The sequence below is a fragment of the Anarhichas minor genome, unplaced genomic scaffold (assembly GCF_050575085.1).
Source record: "Anarhichas minor isolate MPS153535 unplaced genomic scaffold, ASM5057508v1 ptg000055l, whole genome shotgun sequence".
Lineage (NCBI taxonomy): Eukaryota > Metazoa > Chordata > Actinopteri > Perciformes > Anarhichadidae > Anarhichas > Anarhichas minor.
In genome coordinates, this window is record NW_027466501.1 from 441,411 (window position 1) to 464,826 (window position 23,416).

The 23,416-nt window shown below is 45.3% G+C and overlaps 1 protein-coding gene across 3 annotated transcripts; it reads right to left on the reverse strand.

Annotated features, from left to right (window-relative positions):
* Positions 1 to 279: 279 nt before the first annotated feature.
* On the reverse strand, positions 280 to 22,511 carry LOC142931944 (transcription factor ETV6-like). Of its 3 annotated transcripts, XM_076076103.1 has the most exons (9): positions 22,097 to 22,511; positions 18,747 to 18,854; positions 18,477 to 18,606; positions 6,672 to 6,836; positions 3,675 to 3,809; positions 1,819 to 2,415; positions 1,499 to 1,641; positions 947 to 1,047; positions 280 to 837 (listed from the first exon to the last, which is right to left on the reverse strand). In XM_076076103.1, the coding sequence occupies exons 1-9, from the start codon at positions 22,124 to 22,126 to the stop codon at positions 735 to 737; spliced, it is 1,512 nt and encodes a 503-aa protein (XP_075932218.1). In that variant the 5' UTR covers positions 22,127 to 22,511; the 3' UTR covers positions 280 to 734. The 3 variants fall into 3 exon arrangements, with proteins under 3 accessions (XP_075932218.1, XP_075932220.1, XP_075932219.1); XM_076076105.1 differs by lacking the exon at positions 18,747 to 18,854 and having other exon boundaries at positions 18,477 to 18,603; XM_076076104.1 differs by lacking the exon at positions 18,747 to 18,854.
* Between the last annotated feature and the right edge of the window lie 905 nt (positions 22,512 to 23,416).

Consider the following 23,416-nt stretch of genomic DNA (forward strand, 5'->3'; position numbering starts at 1 on the left):
CATCCCCCAAAAGTTGCATCAATATGATGGAGTGCAGCAGTATTTAATCCTGTAAATGACCCTTTAGGCATGTTTAATTAACTGCAGTCAGAAGCCTCTGCTGCTCCGCTCTCACCAAGGAAAAATAAATAAAAAGGTGCAGTACTGCCATCATGTGGACATTTGACGTTATTTCACCAAACCTCACTGACGTCCTTCCTGCAGAGAAACCGGAAGCCGCTAGAGGAAAAAAAAAGGTGATTCATGTTCAGGCGAATATCTGAAGTATAACTAAGAGAATACAGTTTGATCAAAAAATGTTTATTCCATGGTTAAAACATTCCAGCCACACACGCGCACACACACAATTTTCTTTTTACAAACAGCGAACCTCCTCAGTATAATGCATGTGAGGAGACAAAACAAAAAATCATCAAAGTGACTTAAAGCACAACGTGATTGGCTTTTGCAGTTCATTCAGAAATAAGAGGGAACACTTAGAAAGTCTTTTCAGCTCTGTCCATCGGGAGAGAAGCACAACAACTGATGCTGTTTTTTTTATTTTCTTTGTACTTTAGGAAAATATCATCCTAAGGCAATCTTGAGAGAGATTCCGCGTCCGTCTGCGTGGGACAGACGCGAGCGAAAACGTCCACGCGCTCCAGATTCAACGGCGATTGTTCAGGCTGCTTCTGAAAGGCATCGGCGGCTGTAGTAGTAGTGAGTAGTTCATGGACTCCTTTTCCCAGAGTTCCTCAGCATTCCTCTTTGATGTAGATTTGTTCGTCTGTGTCGGACTCCAGGTGCTCCAGCCGGTCCGTCTGTCCGTTCATTATCTCGTCGGGGGTTTTCATGAACCTGGTGGACGTGACACATTTATTTAAACTTCTGTTGTAGAATAGATCCGAATACGTCATGACTAGTGTGACCAGCTTCGTTTAGAAAAGGTATCTTTGAGTTGCTGTACCTGAATAGAAGTCTTTGTCCAGGCTCTTTCCTGATAATGTTCAGTTTGTAGTAGTGTCTCAGTGCTCGTGACATCTTCTCGTAGGTCATGTTGGTCCTGTTCTGTAAGAGGCGAAAGAACAAAAGTGTCGTTAGTAAATGAGACGTTTTCTACATCTTTGGATGACCTGATCCATTTAGAGCTGCACTAACTAATGCTTTGAACTAGAGATGCCCCATCAGGGTTGTTCTGTATTGATTGTGATCACTGCTGAGCCGATACAGATTGTTTGTTGTTGTGTTTTGTAATAGCAGCTGGTATACAAGGCTCCAGACATCTGTGCTGCCCACCGGCTGCTAGCAGCGTGTCACACACCTGAGCACAGGCTGTGGTGTCTCTCAGCCACACACCGCGTTCAAGCACTTGTGTAGTTCTACTTTGTCCGATCAGAGGCCCGTCGATCGAGGCTACTTTAAACTCTCCTAGAGAGGACAACTTGGAATGTGCAGTCTGATCAATAGACGACAACAGCTGCACGCCTGGAGCCCGCTGAGTGTGTGTGTGTGTGTTTACCTTGTGATTTCCCCAGAGCCTGGCCAGGCCGTTGGGGTCCATGATGCGGAAGACTTTGCACTCTGTATCCTCCCAGCGGATGTAGTTCTCGTACCTGCTGTCTGACAGGAGCTGGTAGACGTAGTCCCACAGCAGCCTGCAGTCTGCATGGACGCGACAGGGAAACACACGGTGCGTTTGTTTTGTGATGCTCAGACAATTCCAAAAGGGACAAGATAAGTAAGATAAGTCCCGTCTCTGTGAGTGTCTGCTCACATTGTGACCTAAGCAACAGATTTCTGGTAGCTTCAACCTGTAACCATGAGAGGGCTAAGTGTTACCTGCTATCCGTCCGATGGGTATTTGTGGCTCTTCTGGAGGAGACACGGGCATGATGACGTGGTTCCTGTAGAGCGCCTCCTCCTGCTGCTGCAGTAGATGCTGCTGCTGGGACAGGGCTATCTGATGGTGGTGGCCGTGGAGTTTCCCCTCGCGCCCGTTCTCCAGCGTCGCCTGAGACGGGGGCCCACCGCGGCTGTGCCTGAAGTCCATGGCGGCACCCCCGCTGCTCCTGCTCGGGCTGAGGAGCAGGGGGTTCATGATGGCGCTGGGCATGAGCTGGATGACGCGAGGAGGGCCCGCCTCCTGGCCCCCGGGGCTGCCCGGGCAGGGGGCCTCTCGGGGCGTCGCGCAGCGGCCGTTGGGCGCGGCCGGGGACACCGACAGAGGGTACATTTCCTCGGACAGGTGGTGGTTGCTGTCGGGCAGCTGGGAGAAGGTCTGGAGGTGGTCCTCGTTGGCGGCGCGGGGGTGGTTTGGTTCCGGGGGGGAGCGCCTGGCGGTCTGGTGGTGAGGGGAGCGGGAGCGGTGCCGCAGCTCGATGGTGGGTGGATGCTGGGGGAGCGGCTCTGAACCACGTGGGGCCCGCCGTACCGTTTCTGTGGTTCCAAAAGATACAACATGGGATCAATACCCACAGCTAATTTACACCATTTTATATTCAAATAGAGCCAACACAATTTTGTATAATAGGAAATTCACAACATTTGATGTTCCATAGGATGTTCACATTAGTTTGTCCGAATGAGTCATCTGCAGTTGTAAGAAGCCTGTCTCTACTCATGTCTGTTCACAGCAGCAGAGAAGCAGAACCAGAGCATGACATGAAGTGGTGGATTGTAGCTTTTCACAGTTTTCACAGCCGTTCAGAGATTTGACAACTTGTGCAGTAACGCGTCCCCACTGCAGAGGTGCTTATTACCACTAGGTGTCACTAATGTCCTGCAGTCAGGCTGAGAAAGAGGATTATATTCTTTTTGAGGAGTTTCAGTAGAAGTTCTCTGGAGGTGGTGGGAATTTTGCCTTGATTCCTTCAGGCACAAGCAACATGGAAAACCCCCCAAAAAATGTACAAAGTGGTTCCAAACAAGGAAGACGGTCGTGACAAATAGCAGCAAAGCTGCATCCAGCCACTGGTGATCGGCGGTTTGTTTAAACAAAGCAGCGTTTCCTGGTGGAGCAGGTTTTACTGCCGACACGTGAAGTCACTAATCCAACCCATCTGATTGCATCTGGGTTATAACCACAAAAGGATCATTGCTTCCTTGATTACAACAAACACGGCTGCAACCTCTTTTACTTTTCAAGAAAATAAAGTGAAGTGGTGTAATTATCAGGAAGACTCAGCTACAACTTTACATTTGGTACATGTAATTACAGTCTTAAACAAGTAGCTAATAATAAGACTTTACAATATATATGTTTTTTACGTTAGAAAAAGTGATATCCCGATCACAAGATCTGCTATTGTAATGAAGTCGGTGTAAATATGTATTGATTGTCGATGACAGTTGGACAATTGTACGTATGTATCATGTTATAAGTATATAAATAGCTGCAGGATGATTGATTATGGGTCTGATCATCTGAATCAGAAGTATGTTTGCACATACTGATTGGTGCATGACAATAAACACAGTGCGATAGTGTAAGTAATAAAACAATATATGTGATTTTATATTTCCCATTCTTTATTAACATGGCTGCTAGATGTAGCTGAAATAGTCTCACAGATGCTGGAGGAAAAACTGAGAATGTAGCATTTATTCATAGCAACAAGCCACTGATGGAGGAACGTAGGTTCCAATAACCCAAAACCAAGCGCGGGTCTGGAGGCGATGCCGTTTATGGGACTGACCTTCAAGCTTCAGGTGCTGCGCAGCGCTTTCAGGCAGCGAGTGGAAGGAGTTCCCGGGGAAGTAGGCCGACGGGTAAAAGACGTGGGGCTTCCTCTGCTTCAGGATGTGCTGCAGCAGCTCGTACAGGACGTCCCCTGCAGAGATGCAAGAGGTCAGAGGTTAGCACAGGTAGGCTGCGTAAAAGGGGAAGTTAGCGCTGGCGTCATCGTGCAGAATTCGGTTCCCCTTCTTCTTCTCTCTGCTTTCCAGGCAGCGGGGAGCTTGAGCAATAATGGAAGAGTCTCTGAGGGGGCAGACGAGTGACGTTTCAGGACGAGGCGTTAAGGCAACTCAAGACTTATTAGAAAAAACATCTGAGTCTGTTGACTCAGTGAGTGCACAGCTTTAAGAATAAGTGTTTCTACATCAGGCGATGCTAGTTAGTGGCCAACGTGAACTAGATGTTGACACAAGCTCTATATGACTCTGGCATTCTCCTCTAAGTGCTCGTACAGTAGTGGTGACACCAGGCACAAAGCCCCGAGCAGGAAGCTCACTGAATCATTAACAGCTGTTTGTTTTGCCTCAACACCAACGGCGGCGGCTCCTCTCCCGCCACCGGAACGGAACACTTCCACGGTTAAAGAATAACTCGGATTTGAACAAAGGCTGCCATCACACATAGCCTGAGGGATTTTTTTTTTAAGGCTTACCATAACAAGGAAATGATTCTCTTAAAGGAAGTGATGTTAAACGCACGCACACACGCACACACACACACCTTTCAGTTCTCACTTTCTGGTCCTGCGGCGTTGAGTTGCAGTGTGTGGGGGGAAATTCCCACTTCCTGATGCTTTGACAGTTTGCTTTGATTCTGCATTTTATAAATGCTAGTTTCAAACTTCACGTGTTGGCTTAAAGCTGCTCACAAAAGAACATGTTTATCAATGTGACTCACAAAGACTTTAGAGAAACAGGAGAAAGTGTCATCTGACAGCCGGTCTTAGCCGATAGACGCGCAGCCCTTTGTGGCTCTACATCGGTCCCATTACAAGTGTTCAAGTCCAAACGCGTAGCTGTAACGTAGCTCTACAAACTGCGTGGCTTATTGTGGGATGTGAGGTTAAGACATGCCAGGAGAAAAAAAAAAAAGTGTTATTCTTAGAGCGTTTACAGAGGAAAATATGGCACACAGCAGGGACTGATGGGAACTGCACTCTTACAATCCCCTAAAGGAGGAAACAGACACAACGCCGGCCAAATCATTTGCTCGCTTCCCGAAAATGACTTTTTTTCTACTGATGTCACTGACAACAGGGCCAAGACGAACCCATATTAAAATGTAATCAATCGCTGTCGGCTTTATCTCTCCCCATACACTGTGTTTTGAAATAATGTTATCATAGCGTCCACGGTTGCTGATGCATGAAACCATTTTACAACTAAATGATGTCGGTGTCACTTTGAGACGACTGAAGACAAATAATAAAAACCTGCGATGATGAATCACGGTTTCCAATTTTGTTTTGTTTCCCCCCCCAAACCACGATTTCTTAACAGGATGTGAACATTTTTGCAGAGTTGAAATGGAAACACAAGCCTGACAACAGCTGTCAGCTGGGCCACGTCTCTCTAGCTGCAGCTTATTCCTCACGACGTGGAATCAAATGTAAAGGGAACACATTTATACACTGAACCAGAGCTTACGTCCTGGTTGGTTCTACAGAGGATTAATGACGAATTCAATGAATCGGTTTAAATCAAATAAATAATAAATAATAAGCATAAATAAATGCTGAAATAAATTAGTACTTTAAGTGTTGAATTAAATAAGATAAATAAATTAAATAAATTGAATAAAAGCCGAATTAAATACATAAATAATATAGCAAAAAATTAATAAGAAATAGATAATAAATTGAAAATAAGTCGAAAATTATTTGATGTATTCATCCATATTAAGATCTTGCAGCAAGCATAAAGCTCAGCTTTATATGGAGCGGAATCGATCCTGTGACCAGTTGGTTCAGTTTCATTTGTTTATTCTTTTCTTCATGAATTCATTTATGTCCCTGTTTATTTCAGCATAGATTATGCATTCATTTTCAGTCCTCTACATACAGCTCCCATACTTTTCCAGACATAAGATGACCTTTTTATTCCAGGCTGTGGAGGGTTTCTCCCTCGTCTTATCTTAATATTTCACAACGCTGATGGCTCATTCCATCCCACTCTTATGACCAACACAGCCCTGACCGACCGTGTGTTTGTGCACAGTTCCGATAACACACAAGACTTTGAATCCTGATTCATGTCAAAATAGAAATCCAAAAGCCTGCAAAGGAAATCAGTTGACTTATTTTGCATTATTCTCATGCGCCCGGCAGCTGGCGTTGCCGGGGAGACAGTTGAGGTCGGTTTGCACTTCCTGATAAACCGTCCTCTACTTCCTCCCCCCAGCAGCCTCGCTGTAACGGCTGCCGCCTGACACTGCCGCCGCCTTCCCTCCTCTGCACTTTATTGATTTTTTTAAAGGGTGTAGTTTTGCTGTAAACACATTGATTTTAAAGCTACAACTTTTCATGTTCAAATAAACTGTAATATCGGTCGAAACCACAAAGGGACACATCAGACCCCTAATTTGTTGTGAGACAAATGTGTGATCATAGATGTTTATTTCATCTCATCTGTGAGGAACCCAAACTATTGGTGGAGTCCTATCAGCCTTTTTAACACCGCTGGTGTTACTTCTTCTTCTTCTATGTATAGCTGCACTTATTTTCCGTGATTCTTTTCTGTTTCCATGATCTAAAACTGCTCTTTCTCCCTCGCTGGTAACTCCTGTTTCCCAGTCTTGTTATTGCTCCAGTTGGACTATAAGAACCATCTAATGCAATCAATGAAAGTGACTCATTTTAAAAACCTTTCACTGGTGTCTCCAGTTTACCCAGTCTGGACTGAGCCCCTATTATCTTTGTGAAATTCGTGAGGAGGTGGAAATAAGGCCAAACAAGTACCGGAGTGGGGAGATCGATAGCGGAAGTCCTCCTTGGTGAGCAGCAGCAGGGCTTTGCCGTTCATTTGGAAAGAGCCACTGGTGATCGGCCGCAGGGCGAACTCCTTCTCGGCCCACCGCAGCCACTGGGCCACGTCGTCCCTGCTCCAGAAGACTGGCTGCAGACCTGCAGGTGGGGGGGGGGGGGGGGGGGGAGATGATGGAGGAAAGGGAGTTGAGACCAGGGTTTGGGTAAAGAAGCAACAAGGCAGAGGGGATGGTGGAAAGGAAGGAAGGAAGGAAAAGAAGGATGAGCTCAGCGGAGAAGGGTGCAGAAGGACGGGGGGTTGGTGTGTGGGGGGGAGGACGGAAGAAAAGAAGGAAAGGCAGGAAGGAGGGGAGGGTGAAGGGAAGACGGGAAAGGGGGAGGGGGAGAGGAAGGAAGGAGGCAGAGGCAGTAAAAAGGATATTGAGGAAGTGGAGATAAAAGCCAAAAGGAGGGAGTGATTACGGGAACGGCAGCAGAGATAAAGAAAAAGAAAAAAAAAAGATGAAGGAGGAGACAGAGTCAGAAAGGGAGAGGAGGTTAGAATAAAAGATGAGGAGATGATAGGTTAAAGGGAAGAAAACGGAACCAGTAACACGGATAAAAGAAGGGAGAAAGAGATTGTATTTGATCCGTTATGTTGTGTGCAGTCAGAGGACGGACACTTTATTAGTTTGTGTATAAATGGACAAGGACACATGGAGGGAAAGACAGCAGAGGAAACAGCAACGATAGTATCTCTTCTGTTTCCCTCCCTCGCACTCTGAAATGTTTCTTTCACTGCCGTGGGAACAGGAGTGTGAAACATCTGCACTGGTGACCAACAAGCATCTTAGAGGCGTCACTGGGAAAATAAAAATGAGCTCAACTTGAGCGTTGTGCAGAATGGTTGCAAAAGCATTTCTCAGATCAGCTGTGAGGGCAGAAATAATCGGGACACAAAGATCAAACTGTCTTTTCATGCCGGCGACGCCTCTCAGCCAAAAGAATAATATTGATGAACTGTAAAGTGTGCAAACCGTCCTGCTTTGCAATAACATGCACTGAACTGCGATGAGACACCGGCCCATGTATTCCATTACTCCCCGTGCCCGCTTATATTAGCTTCCTGCTTTTTCATGGAGTCAGAACAGAAGCTCATCTGGCTTGATCAAATTAGATTTATTTTCCACCACTGAGACTATTTCTGAAATGTTTTCAAACTCCGATTTTCTTGACATTGTCTGACATAACACGATTTATATTTAACATTACATAAAAAAAATGTACTTTTTACACAGATACGGCCACCTCATCGCATCATTTTGCAGTCTTGGTGTAACCCAAAGATTTACAGTATGACACACACACACACACACACACACACACACACACACACACACCAGAGCATCCAGTGACACCCACACTACTTGTTTCTTACATCTCACTTATCGGCCGGCCTCAAACACTTCCTCTGGGAGTCGGACAGCTGTTATCTCGGGCCGCCAATGTCACTGTCAGACAAGTAATAGGAACCTTGTGCTCGCTTTCAGGCCCCCCCCCCCCCCCCCCCCTCAGCTCCCCCACCCCACCCCCATCAAACAGAGGAAGTTTTCACAGAGAGCGATCAATATAAAATGAAACCCTGTCTAGATCGTCAGATTTCCCATTTCTCCCCTTCCCTCCCAGTCCTCTGCAGTCACAGAGCGGCGCTGCCGATAAGCCCGGGAAGGCCTCGGTTATCTGAAGCGCAGCTTACGGCCTGTCACGCTCCGACCCTCCGCTTGACAACAGACATCCTAAGAAAGTGTCAGGCATCGGGAGGCAGGTGTTTCACAACCACAGGGCTGAGTGGTGGGCCGATAAGGAGCCGTATTTCTTCATATTTCTTACTGGGTTTCTGGGATTGGCTTCGTCTCTAGCCCAGAGTACGTTTAATATGCTCTGTGTAAATCCTCATGATGTATGGATTAGAGCAGTGTAGGTAACTTTTTCATCAATAATAAGGTTGTTTTTGTCCCTTGTGTAGCTTCTGCAAATGATTTGATGTTACATTTGACTGGACTATATAACAAGGATGGATCTAGGATGCACTGGAATACTCCTACATCATTGACATATCAATATTGAATCAAGCCGCCATCTGCACTGCATGCAGCAGCTGTACGCTCGTCTCTGGTGGCTGACTTGTGAGAACGCCGGGGCCGGCAGCAGTGAAGCCCGGGTCGCGGGGGTCACGGCTGCGGTATGCTCTCTCCAGAGCCGGAGAGAGGCGCTGCTCTGCCAAAACCCCTCCGAGATCCGGTCCGCCGGCCTCAGCCATCTGCACAGAGCCCGAAGGAGGAAGCACCAAGGGGAGGAGGAGGAGGAGGAGGATGGGGGTGCAAACAAACGTGTCCCACAACGCACTTTGGCAGGAAGCAATCCAGCGTGGGCTCCGTTTCAGAACAGGAAACTTCCTGCGGTAAGGTTAGAGAGCGACGCCGGGGAGGTTTATTAGCAGACAGCGAGACGGAGACGAGAAAAATGAAGAGTGGAAACGGAGAGGAAAGAGTGATGAGAGCAGCAGCGCATAGAGTGTGAGGACCAAACAAAGACACAAGAAAAAAAAAAAAAAAGAGGAAGGAAAGTCAAACAGGAAGAGAAACGGATACTTGGCCGGCGCTCAAGTGGAGTTCACAGAGCGGGACATTCGTGCACAGCCCTGAGTTGTTGCTCATGTGTGATTCTTGTGACTGCATACCTACTGTGGGACGTAACCAATGTGTTCACAGAGCTCATATTTATGCCGACATATATCAAACGCATCCTCCGTTTGTAGTGGTGTGCTCTGCCGACTCTTCTACTGCCACACTGCTCCCCTGAAAGCTACGCCACCGCTGCAGCCGTTCATACCCAACTCCAACCCCAGCATGCACGTGTGCGCTCTTGAGTCTGCGTTTAACGGTAGCCGGATCAACTCTCGAGTCTTGTCCACTAATATGTAACCCTGTACTCACACATCACACTAAGATGACTTTACAGTGAGCCACAAAGTTTTTTTTCTCTCTCTCTCTCTCCATTGACGTGCGTCTTTGTCTTCAATGCTAACATTGCTCAGCAGGCTGCCAAGACTATGACGGTTGCAGGTGAATCACGGAGATTTACTTGCAGCTGCGTCAACGCTGATCTTACCGGATTCAGGCATGAAACCTGAGTCACATTTAAGTTGCGAGATTCGGGACCTTGCTTTGTACCTCGCATCCGTGCGATGCAGACAGAAAACCTTCTGTCGCAGTGCAGCCAGTGAGACAAAAACATCCTTTGCTTACTTAGGAGGTGGAAAGTAAAAATGGACGGGGAGTGAGAGGAGAACAGACACGCTGTTCCCTCAACACGTTCACACACTTCCTCCGATACATTTTGTCCTCTCTGGTTTTCTTTTAGAGAATCTGTTACAGACGTGTCACAGGTTATGGGAAGAAAATCAATTTCAGTCTTCCTCGTCATTGGTCTGCCTTTGTTGAATGCATCTCGGATTCACTTTGTTCATGAGAGTGAATATGTGTGTGTGTGTGTGTGTGTGTGTGTGTGTGTGTGTGTGTGTGTGTACGTCGAGCACGACAGCAGCAGGATCCCAAGCCCTTGACTAAACCGTGGGCTCCTAATCCTCTCTGATGACACATAATTTTCACTTTGTGGTTTCTCAGGCCCCCGCTCATGCACAACTGACACACACACACACACAGCGCACAAGTTGCCAAGGCAACTCATAAGCGCTCGGGATGAATGAAGGGAAGAGGAGGATGAGATCACTGGTATCTTGTTTCGTTGTTGCGGTACAGAAGCCCTCAACTTCCCCTCGCAGCCAGACGAGTTAATGAGGTCCGTCCTGCTGCGGAGCGCAGAGGTCCCGTCCCGTCCGTTTAGCTCTGCACGTCCCACCAACACTCGCACTGCTGCCACACCGCTCCTTGTGTTCCTCTCACCCGACTCAACGGATGCCTCTTGACACTTCGACTGACAAACATTGACTTGCGAGTGTGACCCCCCCCCCCCAGCATGTCCCATTCTAAAAAGGGCCAAGATGAAGAGACACGGTCCGTTTCTGAGAGGGAACTGATCATTTTGCCTCCGATCTATCCGATTGATTTTAGGTCATGTTGCTTTGTTAGCAAGCGAACTCTTCTCAAGCTAACGTCAACTACTTACTATATACACACGACGTGAGTTTAGAGAAATACGTGAAACGACAGCAATCTGTTAACGGCGCATTACGTGGTGGCAGCACGGAGACAGTGCCAACGGAAAGACGATTAAGATCATCTGTCCTGATTGGCACACAAATGAAATGCATCCACGCGAATATGCAACAGTCAGCGCTAGTGACGTAGTATCAGACAGTGAGGAAGACTCACTATGGAGGGAGGGGAGGTGCATAGGTCAAACACAGGACAGGATTTTCAACTTTCAAATGTAACGGAGCAGACTCATCACAACATATCTGATTCACTGTATTTTGGTGCTGAAGCTCAAGACACACCTCCATCACTGCTGTGGACCTGTGAACAGGCTGTTTTTAACTAGTTTTCTCATATTTAGCTGTTGAATTAGACACGTTTTCAGTAGCACTGGTTGATGAATGAGGAGAAGATCTCAGCTTCCGCTGCATATTCAATGAGAAAATGAACCATGGAGATCTAAGAAAACTAAAAATGTTTTGAAAAGAATAGATGTTAATTGAACTTGTCTTGTTTTGTAGCATAACGAGTAACTTTTACCAAAAGAAATGTACAGTCATTACTAAAAAAGAAAAAACTGTCGTGTTCCGATTTTCTAGTGCGTCACATTTCTTTTCTCTTTATTTGTAAGACTGGAACAAAACTGCACACATGCTGTGTTTTGAGTCATACATCTCAGATATTGTTTTCTGTTAAACTCCTGAAAATATACATATATTATGTATTATATATTTCAGCGTAGCTCGACCTAAACGAACTGCAACTACATAAACAATAATGCAGTGTTGCATCGGTTCGGCCGGGACTTTGCTCAAAAGCTCCTCAGTCACTCAGTACATGTTTGCCTTTTCTCCCGAAGCAGAAGTAGGCGGATATTGGTCTTGCTATCTCAATAAAGAAAAGGTTTTTCTTCCTCCAGACAGAGGAGGAGGAGGAGGGCTGACCATGACCTTCTGACACCCTGACTCAGGGACATGTGGGTATGAGAGCTACACCTTTCCACAGTCAATGCTCACGCTATTCATCTCCCCTCGCCGCTTTGTGTGTCACTGTACATATTATATTCATCCTCCGCTTCCTCCACTGACATGCGAGTGCACGTCCAGCGAACCTGGAAAGCAAACATGAAACAGATCATCAATCACGCGGAACTTTTATGGCCAGGAAGTAGAACGACCTGTTTTTGATAGCTTGTTGTTGAGCACAGGAGCAAGCCGGCTCTTGTAGGTTAGTTCCTGAATCCAGCGTCAACTGCCACTCTTCCTTTTGTTCAGGAGCCAATTTTTTTTTCCTCTCAGAAACAAAGTGCAGAAGCTTCAAAGACGTTTGTTCAAATCAAAAGGCCCCTGCTTGTCTGAACCACACACACACACACACACACACACACACACACACACACACACACACACACACACACACACACACACACACACACACACACACACACACACACACACACACACACACACACACACACACACACACACACACACACACACACACACACTTTTCTTTCCATGTGGAGAAAGTGAAGTCAGCATTTTGTGCAGTGTAACTCTTAGGCGATCACTTCTACTGCAAGGCTTCCATGGCAGTGTTTCACAACCTTTCCGTGTAAACGATGTCTGCATGTGGTCCGCTCTCATCTCAGGTTAATTATGTCTACAACCCGTACGGAGGTCAATCAAACCGCCTCTCACATTTACATCGCTTTTAGAAGTGAACGTAATACGTGAACAGTCTGTTCTCACTTAGCCGTCTCGACCTTTCCACACATCGGGGACCGTTGGTCACTGATTAATGTCATTTATTTCCATGTGTTCACATTGCAGGGCTGAAGGACTTTCAATGGAGGTTCGAAGTGGAAACCATAAACCTCATCGCGGAATATTGTCTCCATCTTTCTTGGCAAGTCTTCAATTTCGTTGGGCTGTGACAAGGAGAACTGAACTCATTCAACTTGTCCGAACCAACTTACAAGTCACAGTCATTTGTTAATGTTAAAGAATTCACTTAAGCTCTTCATGGGCTTGGAAACTTGAAATCTATGATATTGTCAAAAAAAAGGAACTAATGCTCCAGTCCCACACTAACATTTTTGTTTTGTTTGCTCACTACAGACAAATCATTTCTTGAATATCGTGCCCCTATCTAAAAAATGCCAACGTAGTATATGTTATTGATATGATTGTATCATATCATCTGCCCTATAAAGCAGTAAAGAATACTAAGTTTAGCTTTAAAGTTAAGTATATGGTGCATACTGAATTGCAATTAGCATGTAGTATGGAGATGAGACAAAGACATGAAGTTTGATAGACAAAGGTGTTGCATTATGGGAAGCGTGGGATCCAGTGGTTTTGGATAATGGACCAGATCTCCGGAATGCCCCTTTAATAGTTTGCCTGTTGAGGAAGTTTAAGTTTCTGAAGGTAGTCTGCTCACTGCTAATTCTAAATACCCAGCATCTCTTCTTCTCTTTCTTATTCCAAACATGTCGGGTATATAAAACACGTCACCACCAAACTAAGTGTTTATGGAGCAAATGGAAAAGATTAGCTGGATATTTATGGAGAAGTGCATTTTTGGCTTTTGTGACTTTTCCTATTAAAGCCTTAAAACAACACGCTGTCAGTCATTAACACCAGTGTGTGTTTATTGTGACATTTAGAGTAAAGCAATGCCCCCCCCCCCCCCCCCCCCCCGGTCAGAAACGCCATGTGGAGTGTGTCGCGGACAGGAAGAGAGGAGGGGGCTGCGCTCAGCTTACTCGCTGGCATGTGAGAACAGTTTCCCTTTCAGAAGAGAGCGAGTTTTAACACACACACACACACACACACACACACACACACACAGACAACAAAAACAACAACATTTATTCAGGAAGCGCCGTCTGCCCACTCAGGAAATTCCTGAGGACAAGAGCTGCTTCCAGGGGCAGGAAATTTCCCCTCAGAAAGACCAAACACACATACAACACACAAAACACACACACATTCTTTATAACACCAATTTGCCCGCACAGTAAAATGGGTAATATACAACAAAGAGACAGAGCGAGAGAGACCAAAGAAGTTGTGTGGGGGGGGTTTGCAGTCATGTACGGTAACACAAACACACTCATACACACACTCATACACACACTCATACAGTACACACCTACACTACCTCTGGCAAGCTTTGCACAAGGACACAAGATTCACTCACACTCATCCACCCACTCGCACAAGCATGCATAGTGCAAAGCCAGCTGTGAGCGCACGCACGCACGCGCACACACACACACACACACACACACACACACACGCACACACACACGCACGCGCACACACACACACACCAAGGAAACCAGCCAGTCTTGTTTCCATGGACATGGATCTTCTAAAGCCTCCAGTAAGATAAGTCTACTCTTGCAGCCACTCTGCTTTGTATCTCATGCATGTTTATTGTTAAATAACACTGGAACGCCTTGTGTTTTAGACCTTTAAATAATTCAGTGTTTTCCCACTGACTGGCTCTCGGCTGCGTCACGCTCCAAGTACGTGGGAGCCGTGTCGAGCGACGTTGCCGGGATTGTGATCGAATTAAAAATCCGACGAATCCAGTTCCGTCGGTTAACGTCAGCGCTGCTTTGTGGCGAAATCCCTCCCAGGCCTTTTAGCATTTTGACAAACAAACAAACAGAACATCACGGGTGGTTGACAGCGCTGCTTAAAAGCTATACATTTGTCTACTCGCTGACTCCGGAGGATTCTTGGATGAGTTTAATGTTTAATGGGGAGGTTTTTTTAAAGCCATAATGGCATTAACAAGTCACAAGCAAACTTGGTAACAAGACAATAGTCCTGATGAATAACTAACAGCTCTCTGGGTTACATAGCTTACCTGCTAACTAAACCCACTGACAAGCACGGAGCTGACTTGCTCTATATAAAGTAATCAGCGGGATCAATCTGAGGCTGTTAGTGTCTCTTAGTAAATACTTCACAATGGAAATACTCGTGATTTTTTACGCCGTTCTGGTTTATAGTTTTGAATGCCTCCCTCTTTCATATTACGTCCACACATTATGGAATTACAATGTTAATAAATGCAACTCAGCTTTGACTTTGACATCTTGTTCACTTTGTAAACTAGATGTAGCTCACATACGAAATATGCTCTACTGTACTACAGCTTTTCTTTCTAATTAACCTTTATTGAAATCTATTCGTCAATATCCACTGTGTTTTGTGTGTACATAAAGTATAGTTTTAGAATTTATTCCATCAAGCATATTGGGAACAAAAAGTTTTTTCAGAACAAATCAATCTTGTCTTAAAAAAAGTGACTATAAAGCACGTAGCACATATTCAGAGGTGTTTATATTTAAATGTCTTTTCCAATGAAAAGAAGAAATATTACTCATATTTAACTGAAGGTTCAGTCCTTCACAGACAGGAACTACAAAAGGGAAAAACCTGCTAAAATTCAAAAGAGTTAGCAAAAAAACCCACACATAAAAGGATGTTAACGCAAATTGAAAGCAAGTTAATAAAAATACATCATAGTGAGCGATGACAAAAGAAGACCATTTATTCCTAATCTATTTCCACAAGGTTAGCTTTGTCGTGTGATGTCTGGCTGAAGGGGTTAAAATGGAGCCTGGTAGCATTCTTTAGTGTGAGGAGCAGGCTGCAACTCTCCCCGATCTAATCCACTTCCTCCCTAGGAAATGGAGAAGGCGGATTTCTGCCCACACTGCAATTTCCTCCCTCATTCTTTTTCTTTCTGTCCTTCCCCCCTCCTCTCCTCCCTCCTCCCTCCTCCCTCCTGCTGCTCTCTTCCTCCACTCTCCCTCTCCCCCTCAGGACAGAACTCCCTCTGAGTGTGGGGGTTAATGGGCGGCTTGTTTTCCAGCACATGTGTGTTTAGATAGGCAGGAGAAAGGACGAGCAGAGGCGTTTAAGACTCCGTGACAAAGACGAGTAGATGTCTGTCTGAGAGCCCCGACCGGCAGCAGCCATAAACTAAACAGTGACATTTTCCTAAACCGCAGAAGTGCGAGAGTCATGGCTGTGTGAGGAACTGTGTCTGCGACCTGATTAAAACAAAGAAGGACTTCCGCATGCCTGCGGATGTGAACTGACCCATCGGTTTACTCGACAGGAAACTCAACGCGGACCTGTTGAGCGTTCTTCCTTTTTCTGCAACAATGCAAAAGAGGAAGTGGGCCGAGGGCGTTTCCTGCGCGTCTCATCCTTGCAGAGCAGCCCCCACAAAAAGCCCTGAACTTCACACTCGCTCGAAAAAAGACGGGTTAAATATTGACGGACGCATGGACAAAGCAGGCCAGGGTTGCTCTTTGACCGGCGAGCCTATCTCTTGGCACGGCTCCAGCCCCGCCTGCTCTACGATTGGTTCAGCATCAGTGAGCCGATGCAAATCAACCCAAGTGTCCCATTGAAATATGGAAACATATTTCAAGAGATTGTTTTCATTTACCGCCTCACCTGCAGGCTGTTTGCTTCCCCATTGTTTTCTCTCTGGGTTCGTTTAACTCCACAAAGTCCAGGAAGTGTCACAGCTGACCACTTCAGGTTAATCTAACACCTACAATTGGTTTTCCGCCAAGTGGAAAGGTCGCCTTTGTTGTGTTGCCGCTATATATTCGGTTTGTTCTGACTCAAAGTAGCCAATAAACAGACCACCGGCGCTTCTAAATAACAGCCACATGACTCCAGCGAGCTTGTTAACTGGTCTCATTAAAAAATACGAGTCGGATTCCAGCAACACCGGCTGTAGCTCATCCTGCCGTTCACACCCGCCACCTGTGTTGAAGCCTACTAATGAAGCATACCTAATGTTCAAAGTGCTTTATGGAGTTGTGTTTGCATTCAGTGTTACTCACAAACACACACACACTGTGTGCGTCCTTCATAAGCGGGCTGAATGTATTAACTTCCTCATACAGCATTCGCAAAACCGATCTTCATACCTTTTCAAAATCCTGCGTTGTTTACATTTTTGTTTGCTCGCTTGCAGGCTTCTTCTTCGTTGGCACATTTCGACATTCGTTGGTGCGTTTAAAAAGCGTGACGATGCAGTTTTTGCTTTGATGACTTTGGGTAAAGGAGGAAATGCTTGAACACCGTAGCACAAGTGGCATCACATCAGCCAATCAACTCAGAAATGTCAAGTTTTACAACAACTTCTTAACTATTCGCTGCTCGGGCTGTGCGTCGGCAAGAATCTGGCAATATGATGCGTATCACGACACGGGGGTCACGTTTGGGTACATCCTAGTATCCTAGTATCAATCCTAAGTTTGGAAAAGTATAAAGAACACTGAGATCTGCATTTATCACTGTCCCTTTAACATCAAACCTCATAGCACTGCAATCTCAGCCAATCTTTGCATGTAAACTGTTACTTACAAAAAAAAGATACAATATCACAAAACATACTATCGCAATACTCATGTGTATCGATATTCTCTTAAACCGCTATTTGCTACCATGTGGTACTGGTCATTCCAGATCAAGTAAGGTAGAATCAGCAAAAAGTTCATTAGTTGTGACTTTAACTTTTCCTGATGTTATTTAGAATACTTGACTTAAACCCCGCCCACCAAGCTCTGATTGGCTCACTTGCTTTTCAACAGGAAAATGGCCGCCATCGAGCACCCAACCTTTACGAATCAACAACGAAAGCTCAGATGCGGGAAGCAATTCAGACCTGCTTTTACTCCACGACGGTGAACATTTCACCGCCTTTATTTTTCCCGCCATTGAATTATTCGTGGTGCAGTTGCTAGTAGAGACAAGTGCCTTTAAGGAGGCTCAACGACGCCTTCTAATTCAACGGTGAGAAGAAATGTAAAGCAGATGTCTTGTGTACTGAATAGGTTTAGTGAAAACATGATCCTTAAAGAGGCAAACACGATGACCTCAAGCATCAGTCGGGCACTATGTCGTACTGTTTGGCTTTCCAACTATTAATCCTGCTCAGATTTGCAGGGGTCCTGGTCCCCTTACCCCCCAGCCCTCCTCTTCTCAAACCCTTTCTCTTCCCGATCAGTTTGTCATCTTTCCACTGCGTGTTCCTCCGCTCCACATTATCTGCACCTGACTGCTGTGTAACTGTTGGCTGTTCCGGTGCAGTAGGTCTGTCAGTTCCGGTCCAGTGGTTCGAGCACGTACGGTAAAAGGTGCCTGACCCCGGATCTGCTTCAACGCCTCCCAGCTGAGAGGTCCAGCATGACTCATGCGGTATATAATATGTATGTCTTGTAATGTAATGTGTGTGATAATGTGTCTGGGTTCTATTAAAGTGATATCTCGGAACATATTTATTTATTCATGTTGTCTGATAACACCGGCTATAGCGCCACTTGCAGAAGAAGATACCAGTCCCCACCCACACGGTTTGATTGACAGGTGATTTCTGACAGAATATTTACAGCGTAATACTCTAAAAACACTGACAAAAACAAAACAAAAATCAATGTGTCCTGTTCAAATGTCCGGCTGATCAATGCGTGTAGGAGTCACTGCTCATCTGTGTGTGTGAGAGTGTGTGTGTGTGAGTGTGTGTGACTCACGCAGGTGCGCAGGCAGCCTGGCAGGCTCGTCCTCCATTCGGCTGGCTGGCCTCGCGGCGGGAGCATGGACGGGGGAGGAAGTGGAGTTTGGCAGCGGGTTCGCGGAAGGACTGAAAGAGCTCCTCTCCTGCTATGAATAGACACAGAGACACAAAGCATGGCTCACAAAGCTCCACGACGCACCGGCCCTGAACCCAAACAGCCCCCCGCCAACTCGCCTCAACCTCGCCGTGCACCCACAAACGCCGCCTCGCCTCTGTCCCCGTTTACCTGCTCCTGGTAAACCGTCACGCCGTGCACGCACAGTCTGGGGACGCACATCTCCCGAACGCCACACATGCTTTTTAGGGTGCGTTGTTTTTGCGGTGCAGCAAAGTCCTAAACCAATAAAATGATCTGTTTGTAAAGATGGCAATCTCTGCATCTTCAAGATGCATTTGTGGCTCAGAAACAACACAGATGGATTTTTATTATCTATCATTTGATCTATAAAATGTCTGAAAATATATAAACATTTCCATCACAGAGCTTCAAGTGTTTGACGTTTTTTGCTCAATAAATGAAAAACTTCATCTTTGATACAAATTTTTTTGGCTGACGTTTTGGCGATCGACTAATCAATAAATCTATTTGTCATTTCAGAACCGTCTTTGCAGCATAAACGCTGGGTTCTAATGATGCACCGATACCGATATCAATCCAATACTGACTCCAACAGCTGGATCGAGTATCGGTCACAATGGGCCGATCCGGTAAGGATCAGTACATATATGTCCAATGTGTGTATTTGTTACGTTTTGTTTAACTTCTCAGAGTTTGACGTTATGAGTTCGGATTTCTAGTTTTGTCTCCATCAGTCCAAAACCTGCAGAATATTATGTTTACGACAATATGACGAAGAGACACAGCCATGCTCACAATTTAGTTTTAATTTGGTCTTATATCAAACCGAAGATTTTTGGGTTCGTCAGACAAAAGAAATGATTATAGGACGTCACCTAACGGGCATCTTTCACTATTATATTCTCTGGCATTTTATGTAAATATGGAAAAGAAACAGCAGATATTTGCAGCCCTACAATAAACCTACAAGTATAAATGGCCCATTTGATTCAATAGTAATAACAATATGTCATTTTTAATCTCGTCAAGCACAACTGTTCTCTGCACCAGGATAACTGACCTTTAGAGCAACTATTTTAGAAGTTGTTTCTTCCAGATGTTTTGTATCAGAGTGGTAAGTATAAACTGTGTATCTGTATTTTGGCCTTTTTTTTTTTTTTTTAAAGGACACATTTTTAATGGATCAGTACAGGACAGATGTGGTAGCAACAAGTCGTAGTAATTGTAGCACAATTCCAGTTTTCCCAATTCTCTTTGCCACAGAAACACCTGTTCCATCTCCAGGACAGGCTCAAACCAAACACACACACACACACACACGTGTACGACCATCATGTCTGAACTGAGTCTATTCAAGTGAGTATTTGGATGTTTTGAAGAACATAAACCCTCAACTGCAAAATGTTTCTCTGTGAATTCAGATCAGATCTTCTTCATCCTTCCCCAAAAAATGAAAAAGCCAAACATTTCCTGGTTTCATTTGCTGCATCTCTGTTTTATATAGTTCTACATCAGAGCTCTTTGGATTTTGTCGTTCGGAGACGACCAGCGATTGGAGTACGTCTGAAACATTGTGGCAGGCATTTTCACTATATTCAGAACCCTGAATAAGAATAAGCAAATAATCAATTCTTCTTCAAAAGCTTTTTTTCCATATGAAGAACAGTTGTTAGTTGCATCCCTCTCAGGGTACTCTGAGATGATTGACACGCGAGCTCTGCTATCAAATCTAGGTTACGGTGGGAGTTTTACCAGTCTGTGGTCATTCTGTGGACTGATGGTTTCCATTTCTGCAAATGAGGGCAGAGCATGAAGCCACTTTGGTTTCTTCAGGAAATGAAGCGCATTTCTTTCGCTGCTTCTCCCTCCAGTTTCAGCCGGCTGTCACCACCCAGCAGCCGCTCCGAGACCTGCGCACCAACCGTGTGCACCAGGAATTTCCTTTGGAAGCCAAGCAATAATCTTTCAGGCTTTCCATTTCCTCCGCTCAAGAGGCAAAAAGGCCTCTCTCTCTCTCCCCCCATCCACTCTCTACAAACTCAGTTGTCTAGAGAAGAGAGACACTGCAGCAAAAAAAGGCAAAGTGATTTGTGACACAACTGGGCTACAGCATTAAGGTGAAGGGGAGTCCTGGTGGAAAACTTCTCTTTGTGGAGTGCTGATCGTCTTCCTCCAACCGTGCAGAGACGGATCAGACTTCCCCAATGAGAAGACAGCCCCCATCAACAAAAGGCCATATAACACTGTCAATGAACAGCTTGCATTGAGGCCGACACTGACTTCCCAAATAATACTTCTATCAGGGTCCTATCAGGTCTGCGACTAACATTAAATCAACAATTCATCTGTCAGATAATTAGCAGCAAAAGGTCAAAAGAATAGTAAAAGAAAAATGCATGTCACAAGTTCGGAGAGCCCATCTTCAACTGTGTTGTTTCTTCTGCCCAACAGCCCTTAAATCCTCACATTTGAAAAGCCAGAATTAGTGAATATTTGCCTCTTTTGCTTAAGTGCAGGACGGAAACAATTAAGCGATAATTAATTTCTCTTTTTGTGTCTAGTTCCTACTGGGACTCGGAGCAGGTCTGTCTCACCGACTCTAATCTCTCACCATCTTCCTCGGGGCTGTGATTATAGATTATTTTCAGGACCAATTGATGAGTTGAACATTTAGATTACGACATGTCAAACACCAAACGACGGCACCACAACCACAAAGTGTCTTTAAATTGTTTACAGTCTGATCCGCAGCCACGAAAGCCAAAAATATTGATTTTAATCATTGTTTTAAAAGACAAAGAAAATGAGCAAATCCTCACATAGAGCAAATGTTTGGCTCAATAAATGATAATGAATTTATTAACCTAAAGTTGGCCATTCATTTTCCAACCATCCAATTATTGCTATAAAACAGAGGAAACCTTTCACTTGATGTGTTTACTATATATGGTCACTCAAGTTGCAGTGTACTTTGTTGGTCAATGGCAGTACTCCTATCCCAGTACGGTATCCCCAATGTGTAGCAACCGAAAGGCCTCTCCAACAGTGGGCTCACCAGCCCCTCTTTATCCCCACCGTGTTGTTGTGACTGCACGAGAAGCCTCCTGAACGCTTTGACGCGTCAGTCGCTGCGCGTTGTGTGTCGGTTAACAACGTGTTGAGCCTAATGGCTTCCCGTCACTTTAAATCGTTTAAATCAGTCGTTTTATTCAGCGTGTCACGATCCGTCACGACTTCTTCCCGTCATGCAGGAGTGGAGGCGAACTAAAAAAAAAAAAAAAAAAAAAGCGTGGAGCCGCCGCGAGCAACAGATGACGAGCAAAACAAACGCGCCTCAAGTGAATGGCGCTGTGCTGCTCGCGCTCGTGGGTGCTACACACGTCTGTTAAGAGGTGTTATGCTACACCGTTTAAATCTACGCCGTTAGTTTTTACTACGAGGTGTTAAAAACCCCAAAAATGTAAAGTGTCAAAGGGAAACGAGGAGGACGGCGTTACCTTGTTCGCAGCGGAGGAGGATTCAGACATTATCTCCCGTCAACTTCTCTCCTTCTCCTTCCACTTTTCCGTTGTGCCCTCTTCTTTATCTCCGTCTCTTCCCTGTAGAAACACACTCGGCAGCAGCCCGACTGCTCGGCTTGTTGTTGTGGGAGAAGTTATTCTTTTCTTCACATAGCCTGCTTTTTCTGTTATCTGCTGGCCGGCTCCATAGTGCGGCTGTCGGTGTGAAAACTTCTTTTGTCTGCGTGTGTTTTCCCTTCATATGTCGGCAGCGTGCTGGTTAATAATCCCTTCCTGGAAGAGCAAGTCTCTCGCTCTCTCTCTTTCCCTCTAGCTCGCGCGCTCCCTCTCTCGCTCTCTCTTTCTCTCGCTCTCTCTTTCCCTCTCTCGCTGTCTCTCCCTCCCTCGCTCTCTCTCATTGATCTGGATGTGTGTAAAACGGCGAAATGACGTGAATTCCCAGCATTGAGCCTTGCCCCCTTTTAAAGGGAAACCCGTAGCAGGAAGCCGCAGCAGGTCGCAGCTGCATACACACAACTAACAGACACACCGCTGGCCGACCGACAGTCTTGTTCTTTTTTAAATTTATTTTTAATCAAAACTTCATGTTAATGTAGTTGCACAACGGGCTGGACCGCCATGCTTTAATTTCACCGCGTGCAGGGCAAAAAAAGCACCAGCAAAAGTGGAACAAATCACAGGAGATATGAAGGAATATCAGCATGTAGGACATAGGGACTCCATATGAAACTAATTATTTCTTACTAATTAATACACATATTTCATAATATGCATGTAGCTTATCATTCACAAACGTTGAAGTCAATCATTGACTTCCACCCAATAATTACAATTAAAAAACTAGCATAGGCTACTAAAGGAATACTGTATGTAAAAGGAAATGAATATTAGGCTACAGCATCTAGGACAAAAGGGAATATGCTGAATACTTTTGAGTGTATGTTGTCATGGTGATTCTTGAAATCAATAGGCTGCATCAAGTCAAGTTGCTTCAATGTGTCATCACTCATTTCTTTCATGTTGGCAGAATGTATCCACTTGTTCACAAAAATGAAAGGGGACATTTTTATTCATTTATTTTTACATTCGACTGATCTTATGGAGGAAAAAAAGGGCATTTAGACGAGGTGGTTGTCAAAGTGAGGTCCAGGGACCAGCTGAGGTCCTGCAGCGTGGTCCAGTTCTCCAGAACGGTATAAAGTTCAAAAGGTGCCTGTGTCCATGTTAGTATGGGTGATGTAATTCGACTTGATAATGTGTCAATGTGGGAATCTAAAGTACAGCTTGTTCCGCTGC